Source organism: Scyliorhinus canicula, chromosome 15, assembly GCF_902713615.1.
Source record: "Scyliorhinus canicula chromosome 15, sScyCan1.1, whole genome shotgun sequence".
Lineage (NCBI taxonomy): Eukaryota > Metazoa > Chordata > Chondrichthyes > Carcharhiniformes > Scyliorhinidae > Scyliorhinus > Scyliorhinus canicula.
In genome coordinates, this window is record NC_052160.1 from 86,445,286 (window position 1) to 86,460,711 (window position 15,426).

The 15,426-nt window shown below is 47.1% G+C and overlaps 1 protein-coding gene across 1 annotated transcript in view; it reads left to right on the forward strand.

The window, feature by feature from the left end:
* The window catches only part of slc5a8l (solute carrier family 5 member 8, like), a 142,666-nt gene that overhangs the window by 105,697 nt on the left and 21,543 nt on the right, over window positions 1-15,426 (forward strand). Inside the window, exon 13 of the mRNA XM_038820980.1 lies at window positions 1,993-2,195. Within this exon, the coding sequence (XP_038676908.1) occupies window positions 1,993-2,195 (203 nt within the window). The remainder of the gene's footprint in view (window positions 1-1,992; window positions 2,196-15,426) is intronic.

Genomic DNA, 15,426 nt, shown 5'->3' on the forward strand with positions numbered 1-15,426 from the left:
TCTGGCAGCGAGGGGAAGATTGTGAACTCATTTGGATAACTGGATCCCGACAATCCCAATTGTTTTGGTGGGGAGGTCTTGTTATGTGCTCTTGTTGCCTTCTGGGTTCCGGATGTTGGTAATAATCACACTTTAAGCTCAAAAAGATGAGAGCTCTTTAAATTCAATATTGGCCAAGCTACCTTGTGCAAGGAAGGTTCTGTTATATATCACACTACTCTTCATTGCAGCGTGAAAAGTGGTTCCCTGGAACATAATTAGTTCTTAGCTATTAGTTCATAGCTCTTTACAGGTACTTGCAGATCGTACAACAGGCCTTTTTCTTCAGCCTCGAGGGAAGAGGACCTCCCATCTTTTCCTAGCTACCTGGAAGAGGACATGCAGCAAATATGGGGCCACAGAAGTGCTTCCCTCTGTGTAGACATAAGTTTCAGAGGCCTCAAAGTTTTCCAGAGGGATGGAGGCTGAGGGTCCAGTGAGCATGCATTGGTCCTTTGGCTCACAGAGAGACTATCCAAGCAATTGTTTCTGCTGTTGTAATCAGTACACACACTGGACTGCCAGAGCTGCAGCTGACAGCTCTTCAATATAGCTGCCATTTTGGGCGCTGGTAATCTTTTAAACAGGTCATGAGTGCCTGCTTCTGGGTCACAGGCTGCCCCTGCTGCCACTGATTCTCCTTTCCCCGAGCTTATATTCGCCGAAGGTTACACCAGCTGACCACTAATTGGCTGGTTGGCATTTGATCACAGCCAGGTGCGGAGGTAGCAGCAAGAAGGCATCTGCTTCCATAACCCTGCCGGGTCACACCAGTGACTCAGCTTCGTTAAGTGTTCAGCTGAATATTAGATATTAAGAGCTGAAGAAAATCTGAAGAAGAGTCACAAGGACTCAAAACATTACCACTATTGTCTCGCTCCACAGATGCTGCCAGGCCTGCTGCGTCTTTCCAACATCTCTTTTGGGTCACTGGTACAAGGCTGACACTCTGGCACAGGACTGTGAAGGTGCAGCATTGCCAGAGGTGCTTTTTTCAGATGAGATGTTGTTGGAACCAACAATTCTACGGACACCTGCTTGTCGGATTAGAATAGCGGTTTTAATATACTTACAACAGAGCCAGCCTGTTAGCCGTTGAGCTTTCGGTGAACTGGCTGGCTGACTCTGTGGCACGGATCTTTATACAGTAGCTCCAGGGGAGGAGTTCTGGGCGGAGCCAAGGGAGGAGCCCAGTACAAACTCTCGAGTACTCCCAGAGCTACTCCCCCTGGTGGTCAGGTAGTGCAACTGCACTTACAATATTGATACATGTATCTACTTGGAACAGAGTGACATTGGTAACTATAATGCCGTGTGAATCTCATTCACCACAGATGTTAAGCCAAGGTCCCATCTGCCCCTTCAGGGGCATATATAAAAAGTCCCATTCATAGGAGAATAGGGCATTTTTCCTTAATATTTATCTCACAATCAACTCCACTAAAACAGATTATCTGCTGTTTATGTCACTGTGAGGCCCTGCCATGTGTAGTTCAGTTGCTGACATTTTGTACATTATAATAGGGACTTCCGTTAAAATTACTTAACTGGCTATAAAGCATTTTTGGATGTCATAAGGTTGCAACAGGTACAATATAAATGTCAGTCTATTTTTCTTCTAATGTTACATAATATGTTTATGGTTGGAGTGAAAGCCCTTCTTACTCATAAAAGCTCCACTATTGATGACAGGTTAGCTGAAATATTTCCATGCAGGTTCAGGTTGAAGGTGAAGTTTTCACTTAAGGGCTTTTTTTGGTTGAAGCTGAATTTGGATTTCATTTTGAGAATATGGGGTAAAATCCGAAGACCACAAGCCCAGGCTTCATGGAGCAGCAAAAGTTACTGGGTAGTGAGAAGGATGAACCCAGTGGCTGAGGTTTGTTATTGTTTTACAATGTTGTGTTCCGCACCGATCATTGACCTGATAACTGTTGCTCTATTTTATCGCAGGGTGCAATATCTGGTCTTGCCGGCAGTATCCTACTGACATTGTGGATAGGAATCGGTGGACATGTATATCCTCCACTGCCCGAACATACACGGCCTTTACCCCTCAGCGTAGCAGGATGTTTCTTCAACAATACTGAGCGCCCAGAGCTGGTGACCGGAAGCCCCTGGACAACAATAGACCCAGTTACTGAGCTGAACAACAGGTAAAGTGAGAAGAACTCATGGGCGGGATTCTCTATAGCCCGATGCTGAAATCGGGAATGGCGATCGGCCGGAGAATGGCTCCCAACGCCAAAATCTCAGCAGGCGGCTGTTTGGCGCTGGATCGCCATGGTCCGCCCCATCTGAATCAGCATCATAAAGACGTGCACCGTGTGCAGTCACAACCCCGTTGGAATGTCATTAGCGGGCCCACCCATGATGCTCCACCTCCAATGTGCTGGGTTCTCAATGGCGTGGGCCACATGTGACTCAGCGGTTGTAAGCCTGGCGTGGCACCTGTGGAGGAAGAGGGCATGCGGACAGTGTCCAGCATCACCTCACTCGGCCGAGATCCATGCCGCTAGTCGCTGGGGGGGTGGGTTGCTTCTGCCAGGGCTAGAGGAAGTGGTGGGGGGTGCCAGGAGGTGGGCTGTGGGGTCGGGGTGGGCAGGTACGTGGTCCAGCACAGCCAGCAACATATTTTACGGTGCGACTGGTGCGTGTGTGGGGGATGTAGGCGTATGCGCGGCTGCACCCCCGTCTCCCTGTGCATGTGCAGCACGGACCCCGCAATTCTCCAACCCTTTTTCTCACGTTCCATGGGTGTTTCACATGGCACCGATGCTAGCCCCGTACCGATTTTCCCATCATGAAACACTACAGATCCTCCATTGGCGTCGGTCCTTAGCCTCAGGAATGGAGAATCCAGCCCAATGTCTTTCAGAAGGAGATGATTCAATTATTCCGAGAGTGTTGTAGATTGGTTCTGTTGTTGGAATTATATCATTCTGTTCATTTAACTTTTACATTTTGTATTTCTGCCTTCCTCCCTTAGATACTCCCCTTTCTCCTTCCAATGAATGCCATCTCACAGTTACCACTGAAATGACAATTAGATGTGTTCTGAGTCACAACATTAACAGATTATTTTGACCCGACATTTAGAGCCTAGTACACATGGAATTCTTGACACACACTCTTGCTCCCTTATGTTCACCAAGAACGTGCACCGATCATAGAATCCCTACAGTTCAGAAGGAGGCCATTCGGCCCATGGGCTTGCACCGATCCTCTGAAAGAGCACCCTACCTCGGCCCACTTCATCGTCCTATCCCCATAACCCCACCTAAATGTTCTGGACACTAAGGGGCAATTTTAGCATGGTAAATCCACCTGCACATCTTTGGACTGTGGGAGGAAACCGGAACACCCGGAGGAAACCCACGCAGACACGGGGAGAAAGTGCAAACTCCACACAGACAGTCACCCGAGGCCGGAATTGAACCCAGGTTTCTGGTGCTGTGAGGCAGCAGTGCTAGCCAGTGTTCCACCAAGCTGCCCTAAGCAGAATGGTCAGGGAAGTTGCTTTGGCACCCAGAGTCCACTGTCACTGAGGAAGTGTCAACTCTGGCTGTGCCCTCTGACACTAACCCCACCCATACTATGTGGCATCAGGTGTAGATTGTGTGGTTTCCATATTGTAGATAAGCTTCCATGTGATTGTGGACACTTCCCACACTTGAGGGTAGGATGGAAGGGGCTGGGTAATAGTTGTGGTCAAGAAGATGAGAATCCTGTTAACTCGGGCTCAGTGGCAGAGAGGATACCAGAAACAAATGCCTGCCTTGTCATTCATCAATCGTGAAGGGGGATGAGGCATGGTGGGGGGAATGTGGGTCTGGGAAATAGTGGGGACATTTGTTATCAATCTTTGCCCTGGGTCATGAGCTCTGTGATGGGCCTTGGTTCTGCCACATAGTCTCACTCAGTTTACCGACCCACTGTCCTTGGTTAGGATGTGGCCAAAGAAACGTCTAGCCTGGCCTCTTCTTATGCTGCCTGACTTGTTTGGATGGGGAATAGGCTTCAGATCCCAGTCCAATTCATGGCTTTCTTCCACAATCTTGCTGGTCACAACAGTCGGAGAGAGCAGGGAGAGTTGAGGAAGCCCAAGGTCACTCAATAATCCTGGGAGTGATAGCTACCTGACATTTAAAACTGCAGGAACCCCACCCATCACTTCATGCTACCTTCAATGCTCTCTGAAGCCTCCTGGCATTTTCTTTAAAAACCTAGCGGTAAAACTTTCCCCCATCTCCAGTTTTCCCTCACATCTCACTATAACTTTGACAAAATCTCTGGAGAAACATCACAAACAGAATATGGAGTACAAGGAATGAAATACAGTCCCTCTAATGCCAGCTTAGAACACATAGAATCATGGAATCCCTACACTACAGAAATAGGCCATTCGGCCCATTGAGTCTGTACCAACACTTTGAAAGACCACCCTACGTAGGCTTTATCACCTGCCCTGTAACCTCACTCTGAGGGGCAATTTAGCATGTTTAATCCACCTAACCACCTTTGGACTGTGGGGAGGAAACCAGAGCATCTGGAGGAAACCCACGCAGACACGGGGAAAAAGTGCAAATTCCACACAGTCACCCAAAATGGGAATCGAACACGGGTCCCTGGCGCTGTGAGGCAGCAGTGCTAACCACCGTGCCGCCACATAGGCACAGCAAGTGTATCTGACATCTTAACCACTGCTGCAAATCACTAATATTAGAGGCTAGTGTGTCATCAGTGTGGATGGCAGAAAAGAACCAACTCCACGGCTTTTTTATTCATGAGTTATGAGAATCACTGGCAAAGAAGGTGTTTATTATCCATCTATACTTACCCTTGAGAAGTTGATGGTGAATTACTGCAGCCCTTGTGGTGTCACTGGTCTCATATTTGACACCGAGATGAGTTTAGATCAGATCATAGAATTTACAGTGCAGAAGGAGGCCATTCGGCCCATCGAGTCTGCACCTGCTCCTGGAAAGAGCACCCTACCCAAGGTTAACACCTCCACCCCATCCCCATAACCCAGTAACCCCACCCAACACTAAAGGCAATTTTGGACACTAAGGGCAATTTAGCATGGCCAATCCACCTAACCTGCACATCTTTGGACTGTGGGAGGAAACCGGAGCACCCGGAGGAAACCCACACACACACGGGGAGGATGTGCAGACTCCACACAGACAGTGACCCAAGCCGGAATCGAACCTGGGACCCTGGAGCTGTGAAGCGATTGTGCTATCCACAATGCTACCGTGCTGCCCTAAAACCTTTAGAACCAAAGAAATGTTACAGCAGAGAAAGTGGCCATTCAGCCCATCCAGAAGAAACAGAAACGAGTCGCTCATTTTAATCCCACTTTCCAGCACCTGCTCCGTAGTTTTGCAGGTCACAGCACTTCAGATACAGATTCAGGTTTAAATGAGTTGGGAATTTCTGCCTCAACCACCAATTTAGACAGTGAATTCCAGACGTTCTCCACCCTCTGGGGGAATAGGTTTTTCTCCATGTCCCCTCCAATGCTTCTACCAATCACCTTAAATCTGTGCTCCCTGGCAATTGACTACACAGCTAGGGAGGAAACAAGTATTTCCTGTCTAACCTGTTTAGGCCTCTTCTAATTTTGTACACTCAATTCGGTCCCCCCTCAGACTCCTCTGTTCTAAGTCAGGAAGCAGGGAGTGCAATAAACGGATCCTTTTCAGAGTGGCAGGCAGTGACAAGTGGGGTACCTCAGCGTCCTGTGCTGGGATCCTAGCTGTTCACAATATACATTAATGATTTGGACGAAGGAATTGCATGCAATATCTCCAAATTTGCAGACGCACTAAGCTGGGTGGCAGTGTGTGCTGTGAAGAGGCTGTAAAGAGGTTAGAGGGTGACTTGGACAGGCTGGCTGAGTCGTCAAATACTTGGTAAATGCAATATAATGTGGATAAATGAGAGATTATCCACTTTGGTGACAAAAACAGGAAGGCAGATTATTACCTGAATGGTGGCAGTTTAGGAAAATGGGAAGTACAACAAAACCTGGGTGCCATGGTGGAACAGTTGCTGAAGGTTGGCAGACACGTACAGCAGGCGGTGAGGAAAGCTACAGCATGCTGGCCTTCATAGCCAGAGGATTTGAGAATAGGAGTAGGGATGTCTTGCTGGAGTTATACAGGGCCTTGGTGAGGCCACACCTTAAGTATTGTACGCAGTTTTGGTCTCCTGGTTTGAGGAAGCACATTCTTGCTACTGAGGGTGTCCAGCGAAGGTTTACCAGGCTAATTCCTGGGATGGCAGACTGGCATATGAAGAAAGACTGGATCAACTGGGCTTGTACTGACTGCAGTTTCGAAGAATGAGTGGGGATCTTATAGAAACGTATAAAATCCTGATGGGACTGGACAGGCTAGATGCGGGAAGAATGTTCCCGATTTTGGGAACGAGGGATCACAGCCTAAGAATAAGGAGTATGCCATATATTCAAGAGGGAGCTGGAAGTGGCCCTTGCGGCTAAAGGAATTAAGGGATATGGAGTAAATGCGGGAGTGGGATACTGAATTTGCATGATCAGCCACGATTATATTGAATAGTGGTGTGGACTCGAAGGGCCAAAGGGCCAACTCCTGCACCTATTTCCAATGTTTCTAAATACAACCCTCACCTATTGAATCTATCCTCATAGCTACAATTTTTTAAAACATGTTTTTACGATGGATTTTCATATTATACAGAGCAAAGATGGGTGTGAACATACACAGAAAAAATATATACATTGGTTATCTTCTATTATGTACATCAATTGACTTTCATTATATACATCGATTACAATTTCTTGTTTTTCAGCAGGAGTTTAGTTTTAGCTAGATTCCCTGCTTCCCTCTTCCCCTTTTTATCTGATCCCCCTCCATTTCTTGTCGTCTGGCCTTCTTCCTTCATCGGGTCTTCCAACCTATTCCTGTTGGGGTGGCATGGCCCTACATATATTGTGTTGGGTGTGATTGGGGTCCATGCTTCTTTATTCCTCCCCCTCCCCGCCTTTTCTTTACGTTTGTGTCTGTCATTGCTGCAATTTCCAAGCCCGGGCAACATCCTCTGTACTTTCTCCAAAGCAATTAAGTCCTTCCTGTAATGTGGTGACCAAAGCTGTTCACAAAATTCCAGCCCTGGCCTGACCAGTGCTTTATACAGTTTTAGCGTCACATTCCTGCTTTTGTAATCAATATCTTGTTCAATAAAGAAAACCATTCCATACGCTTTCTTAACCATTTTATCCATCTGCCCTGTCATCTTCAGGGGCCTGAGGCCTGTGTCTTACCTTCTCTACCCCTCTCAATATCCTATCATTTGTTGAGTATTCCCTTGCTTTATTGCCCTCCCCAAATGCATTGCCTCACACTCCTCTGGAATGAATTCCATTTGCCACTTTTCAGCGCACTCAACCAAAATATTGATACCATTCTGGAAACAGGTTACCCCTTTCACTATCAACTACATGGCCAATTTTTGTATCATCTGCAAATTTCCCAGTCCTGCCTCCCACTTTTATGTCCAAAGCATTTATATATGCAGCAAACAGCCCTGAGGAATGCCACTGGAAATCACTTTCCATTCGCAAAAACATCCATCAACCTTCTGTTTCCTGTCACAGCCAATTTTGGATCCAACTGATGACTTTCCCCTGTATCCATGACTTTCCCCTGTACCCATGACTTTCCCCTGTACCCATGACTTTCCCCTGTATCCACTTTTCTGGCCATTCTGCTATGCGGAACCTTGTTAAATGTCTTATTAAATTCTATCCACTGCACTGCCCTCATCAATCTTCCTTGTAAATTCCTCAAGTAAAAGTTAGTGAGGCACAAACTTCCCCTAACAAAACCATGTTGACTATTCCTGATCAATCTATGGCATTCCAAGTGACAGTTTATCCTGTCACTCAGAATTGATTCCAATAATTTTCCCACCACCTAAGCCAGACTAATCACCCTATAATTTTCTGGCATATCCCTTGAACTTTTAAAAAATAATGGTATGACATTTGTAGACCTCCAATCCTGTGGTAGCTCGCCTGAATGTAGTGAGGATTGGAAAATGATCCTCATAGCATCCATTATTTCCTCCTTGGCTTCCTTCAACAGCTTTGGATACAATGCATCCGACCCTGGTAATTTATCCACCTTCAAGGATGTCAGTCTCTCCGGTACGTCCTCTCTCACTATGCTTATTGGATCCAATATTTCACTCCTCTTTAACTACAACTCTTTAACTGCAACATCCCTCTCCTTAGTGAAGACAGAGACAAAATACTCATTGAGAACCATGCCTATATCTTCTGCATCAACACATAAGTTACCATGTACATCTCTGATAGGCCCTAATCTTTCCTTAGTTATTCTCTTGTTCTTAATGCACTGGTGAAATATTTGAGTTTTCTTTGATTTCATCTGCCAGTATTCTTTCATATCTCCTTTTTCCTTTCAAATTTCCTTTTTTAATTCACCCCTGTGCCTTCTATACTCCTCAAGGTTTTCTACAGCATTAAGCCTTTTGTGACTGCCATAAACTTTCTTTTTCTGCTTTATCTTACCCTGTGCTTCTGGATAACCAGAGGACTGGGGATTTACAGAATTTACATAGATCATAGAATTTACAGTGCAGAAGGAGGCCATTTGGCCCATCGAGTCTGCACCGGCTCCTGGAAAGAGCACCCTACCCAAGGTTAACACCTCCACCCTATGACCCAGTAACCCCACCCAACACTAAGGGCAATTTTGGACACTAAGGGCATTTTATCATGTCCAATCCACCTAACTTGCACATCTTTGGACTGTGGGAGGAAGCCGGAGCACCTGGAGGAAACCCACACACACACGGGGAGGATGTGCAGACTCCGCACAGACAGTGACCCAAGCCGGAATCGAACCTGGGACCCTGGAGCTGTGAAGCGATTGTGCTATCCACAATGCGACCGTGCTGCCCATTTGGCAGTAGCACTCTTTTTTGAGGGGGGGGGACATGTCTACACTGTGCCTATAGAGTCTCGCTTTTGAATGCGGCCATTGATTTGATGTGGAGATGCCGGTGTTTGACTGGGGTGAGCACAGTAAGAAGTCTTACAACACCAGGTTAAAGTCCAACAGGTTTGTTTCAAACACTAACTTTCGGAGCACTGCTCCTTCCTCAGGTAAATTCCTGACCTGAGGAAGGAGCAGTGCTCCGAAAGCTAGTGTTTGAAACAAACCTGTTGGATTTTAATCTGGCGTTGTAAGACTTCTTACTGGGCCATTGATTTGACACTGGTTTGCTTTCTACTAGTTGTGGTACCAGTCAATGTTCACCAGTTCACCTATCAGCTTTTTTTTCCTTCTCCCAATTTAGAACTCTTAACCTTGTTCTATTTTTGTCCTTTCCCATAATGATGCTAAATCTAACTATTCACTATCCCCAAAATGGTCCCTCCCTGCTACTTCATCCACTTGCCCAGCTCAATTTCCTAGGACAAAATCTGGAATTCCATCCCCTCCCGTTGGGCTTTATAAAAGCTCAGAACATCCAAGAAGGTGATTCAAATGTAAGCTTATTTAGAAACAAAAGAAAAGGCCACAACGTGGCACAGCACATATATCACACCCCATGTCATGCTCCTTGTGTGCGCTGTGGGAGCTCAGGGACATGTCCACTGTGCCTGGCTCCTTCACGTGTAAGAAGTGTGTCCAGTTGCAGCTCCTGTTAGACCGCTTGACAGCTCTGGAGCTGCGGATGGACTCACTTTGGAGCATCGGCGATGCTGAGGACGTCGTGGATAGCACGTTTAGCTAGTTGGTCACACCACAGGTGAATGTTACTGAGGGAGATAGAAAATTGGTGACCAAAAGATAGAGCAAGTGTAGGAAGGCAGTGCAGGTGTCCCCTGCAGCCATCTCCCGGCAAAACAGATATACCGCTTTGGATACTGTTGAGGGAGATGGCTCACCAGGGGAAGGCAGCAGCAGCCAGGTTCATTGCACCGTAGCTGGCTCTGCTGCACAGCAGGGCAGGAAGAAGAATGGCAGGGCTATAGTGATAGGGGACTCGATCGTAAGGGGAATAGACAGGTGGTTCTGCGGACGCAATCGAGACTCCAGGATGGTATGTTGCCTCCCTGGTGCAAGGGTCAAGGATGTCTCAGAGCAGCTGCAGGACATTCTGGGAGGGGGAGGGTGAACAGCCAGCTGTCGTGGTGCACATAGGCACCAATGAGACAGGTAAAAAACGGGATGAGGTCCGACAAGCTGAATTCAGGGAGTTAGGCGTTAAACTAAAAAGTAGGACCTCAAAGGTAGTAATCTCAGGATTGCGACCAGTGCCATGAGCTAGTCAGAGTAGGAATGTCAGGATAAATAGGATGAATGCATGGCTTGAGAGATGGTGCAAGAGGGAGGGATTCAAATTCCTGGGGCATTGGAACCGGTTCTGGGGGAGGGGGGACCTGTACAAACCAGACAGTCTGGCAGGAATGGAACCGATGTCCTGCGGGGTGTTTGCTAGAAATGTTGGGGAGGGTTTAAACTAATGTGGCTGGGCGATGGGATCCAAAGTAGGAGGTTGGAGGGAAGTAAAACAGAGCCGGAAACAAAAAGCAGTAAGGGGGAAAGTGTAAGGCAGAGAAGCCATAGTCAAAAATCGAAAAGGGCCACAGTACAGGGTACAGTTACTGAGGAGAGTGTGAAAAGGGGGGTGGCCAATGCAGGATTTAGGGTGTTGTACCTAAATGCGCACAGTATACGGAACAAGGTAAATGAGCTTGTTGCGCACACTGAAATTGGCCGGTACGATGTTGTGGGCATCACAGAGATGTGGCTGCAATGGGATCAGGGCTGGGATCTAAACATCCAAGGATACATGTCCTGTCGAAGGGACAGGCAGATGGGCAAAGGGGGCGGGGCAGCAGTGTTATTTAGGAATGAAGTTAAATCGATAGCAAGGAGAGATATAGGAGCAGCTTGTGACAGAGCCTACTAGGGAACAGGCAATTCTGGATTTGGTGATGTGTGATGAGGCAGACTTGACCAGGGAACCTAAGGTGAAGGAACCCTTAAGGAGCAATGACCACAATCTGATGGAATTTACCCTGTAGTTTGAGAAGGAGAAGCTGCAATCAGATGTAACAGTATTACAATTAAAGAAGGGTAACTACAAAGACATGAGGGAGGACCTGGCCAAAGTTAATTGGAGAAGGAGCCTAGCAGGGAAGACAGTGAAACAGCAATTACAGGGGTTTTTGGGGGTTATTAGGGAGGCACAACAGAAATTAATCCCAAGGAGGAGGAAACATGCTAAGGGGAGGACAAGGCATCCATGGCTGATGAGGGCTGTCAAGGACAGTATTAAGGCCAAGGAACAATCGTACAAAGTGGCGAGAATTAGTGGGAAACCAGAAGGTTGGGAAGCCGTTAACAGCGAGCAGAGGACAAGTAAAAAAGCAATAAGGGGGGAGAAGATGAAGTACGAGTGCAAGCTGGCTGGTAATATAAAGGAAGAGAGGAATCAATTTTTTTCAATATATAAAAGGTAAGAGAGAGGCAAAAATAGACATTGGAGCACGAGGAAATGTGGCTGGAGAAGTAATAACAGGAAACAAAGAAATGGCAGACGAACTGAATAGTTACTTTGCATCAGTCTTCACGGTGGAAGACACCAGTGGGATGCCAGAGCTCCAGGAGAACCAGGGGGCAGAGGTGAATGCAGTGACCATTACTAAGGAGAAGGTTCTGGGGAAACTGAAAGGTTGGAAGGTGGGTAAGTCACCTGGACCGGATAGACTACTCCCCAGGGTTCTAAAAGAGATAGCTGAGGAGATTGTGGAGGCATTGGTGATGATCTTTCATGAATCACTGGAGGCAGGAAGGGTCCCAGAGGACTGGAAGGTGGCTAATGTAACACCACTGTTTAAGAAGGGAGGGAGGCAGAAGACGGGAAATTATAGGCAAGTTAGCCTGACTTTGGTCATTGGTAAGATTTTAGAGTCTGTTATTAAAGATGAGATCGTGAAGTACTTGGAAGTGCATGGGAAAATAGGACTGAGTCAGCACAGCTTTATCAAAGGGAGGTTGTGTCTGACACATCTGTTAGAGTTCTTTGAGGAGGTAACAAGCAAGTTAGACAAAGGAGAATCAGTGGAGATGATTTATTTAGATTTCCAGAAGGCCTTTGACAAGGTGCCGCACAGGAGACTGTTAAATAAGTTAAGAGCCCATGGTGTTAAGGGTAAGATCCTGGCTTGTATAGAGGATTGGCTGACTGGCAGAAGGCAAAGAGTGGGGATAAAGGGGTCTTTTTCAGGATGGCAGCCGGTGACCAGTGGTGTGTCTCAGGGGTCTGTGCTGGACCACAACTTTTTACAATATCCATTAATGATCTGGAAGAAGGAATTGAAGGCACTGTTGCTAAGTTTGCAGATGATACAAAGATCTGTAGAGGGACAGGTAGTATTGAGGAAGCAAGGGGGCTGCAGAAGGACTTGGAAAAGCTAGGAGAGTGGGCAATGAAGTGGCAAATGAAATACAATGTGGAAAAGTGTGATGTTATGTACTTTGGAAGGAGGAACCTAGGCATAGACTATTTTCTAAACGGGGAAATGCTTCGGAAAGCAGAAGCCCAAAGGGACTTGGAGTCCTTGTTCACGGTTCTCTTAAGGTTAATGTGCAGGTTCAGTCGGCAGTTAAGAAGGCAAATGCAATGTTAGCATTCCTGTCAAGAGGGCTAGAAAACAAGACCAGGGATGTACTTCTGAGGCTGGATAACGTTCTGGTCAGACCCCATTTGGAGTATTGTGAGCAGTTCTGGGCCCCGTATCTAAGGAAGGATGTGCTGGCCTTGGAAAGGGTCCAGAGGAGGTTCACAAGAATGATCCCTGGAATGAAGAACTTGTCATATGAGGAACGGATGAGGACTCTGAGTCTGTATTCGTTGGAGTTTCGAAGAATGAGAGGGATCTTATTGAAACGTGCAAGATACTGCGAGGCCTGGATAGACTGGACGTGGAGAGGATGGTTCCACTTGTAGGAAAAACTAGAACCAGAGGACACCATCTCAGACTAAAGGGATGATCCTTTAAAACAGAGATGAGGAGGAATTTTTTCAGCCAGAGTGTGGTGAATCTGTAGAACTTTTTGCCTCAGAAGGATGTGGAAGTCAATTCACTGAGTGTCTTTAAAGCAGAGATAGATAGGTTCTTGATTAATAAGGGGATCAGGAGTTATGGGGAGAAGGCTGGAGAATGGGTATGAGAAGAATATCAGCCATGAGTGAATGGCGGAGCAGACTCGATGGGCCAAGTGGCCTAAGTCTGCTCCTATGACTTATGGTACCACCGATCATGCCGGTTTCAATCAGGTCCAGTTTTTAAGTGTTGATTCGATGAACCGCATGGAGAGAACAATCAGCTCATTCCCATGGGTCTCACAAGGGTTATTACATCCTTCCTCCCTGAAGTCCAAATGTCCCTCGTCACTGGATACAGAGGGTGTCACCTTTGCTGCTTTGCCTGCGGTTGTGCTTCCAACAGCTAGGGGGCTGGGTTGGGGGTGTATAATGTGTCGGGGAGCATCGTTTTCATGACGACCATTGGAGGTGTCCAGTCAGAGGCCCATCTCAGACCATACTGTCCTCCGAAAGTACTGAGTATTCCGTATCCATATCTGATGCAGAGACTTCCATCTCATGCAAACCTGGGCCCTAGTCCCTGAAGAGCTATGCTCCCTGGTTCATGGATGGTAGGCAAGGGGGAGGGAGGACCAATTCATCTGGTGGGGTTACCTCTGATGTGGGCTCCTTGTCTTTGCGGTGGTCCACAGTCTTGCCTACAGTCCGTTCCCTGGTTTTGACTGATAAGGAGACTGGTCCTGTCTTCTCCACTATGGTCTCTGGTGTCCATAGGGTGCCATTCCCAAGATTTTGGACGTATACTGCGTCCCCTGGCTTGGACTGTCTGTCCTGCTTCCGATGGTCATGCCTCTTCTGGAGGTCTTGGTTCTTTTTCACCTTCCCGCCAATAGTTAGGAAATGTCAATCTTAAATGGAGAGCCGTCAGCCCATTAGTAGCTCTGCCATAGGAACAGAGGAATTAGCAGAAGTCGGCAATTCTGCCCTTCCAGCCTGCTCTGCCATTCAATCAGATTATGGCTGATGTCTTCTTGGTCTCAAATCCACCTCCCTGCCTGTTCCCCATATCCATTTAACCCATTTTTAAAATCAGAAATATGTCTATCTCCTTCTTTAAACTATTTAATGACTCAGATTCCACCGCTCTATGGGGCAGCGAGTTTCACAAATTCACCACCTTCTGCGAGAAGTATATCCTTCTCATCTCAGTTCTAAATCTACTGCCTTTCAACCGATATCTTTGACTTCTAGATTGCCCTCAAGGGGGAGCATTTGTTTTACGTTTACTTTATCAATCCCTTTTTGCATTTTATATACCTCGATCAGACCCCCTCTCATCCTTTTAAACTCCAGCGAGTATAAGTCCAAACTCCTCATACGTCAACCCTTTCATCCCCAGAATCAATCTGGTGAACCTCCTCTGAACTGCCTCCAATGCCACCACATCTGCCGGTGCTACCCCGGACATATCATGTGGCGCGGTCCGATAATTAACAAAAAAAGCATGTCAGTTTGGTTTCAACTGACCCCGAGGTTTGTTTTTTCATGCCCCTCTTCAAGGTTTGCACTGCCGGCTTAGCCAGACCATTTGAAGAAAGGTGGGTTTCGCCCCATTCGTCTGCATAAATCACAGAACTTCCTCACTTGTGAAGAGGGTGAAAAGCACCTCTGGTCTACTGAGATTGCTGAATGATTGGCGTAGTCTCTCTATAGTGGCTCGCAAAGTGATGGAAGGCATCCGGTACACATACATCCATCCACTTTGAGTGAGCATCGATCAACAACAGAAACGGCCCAGGAAAGGCCCGGCGAAATCGGCGTGTCAGCGTATCAAAGGTTGCCCCGGCCACTCCCATGGGTGGAGCGAGGCTGATAGCGGGAGCTTTTGATGCTCACTGTTGCACCAACCTCTCAATATTGCCATTGAGCCCTTGCCACCACATGGAGCTCCCAGCAAGCATCTTCATTTTAGAAACCCCTGCATGTCCACTGTGCAAGTCCCACAAAATGTTTTTTGGACCTTTCCTTGGGACTACCATGGGGGCTCCCCACAGGAGAATGCTGTCCTCTACAATGAGCTCCAGTTGCTTGGTTGCAAATGCTTGAAGTTCTTCTGGAAGTTTCCCCTATAGTCCCCCATGTAGGGCAATATGGTGCAATTTTGCCAATGTAGGTCCTTTTGAGTTCATAAAATTAAGTGCCAACACAACTTTGTCTGCTACTGGCGGGGACTGGGTTGGGGTGGGG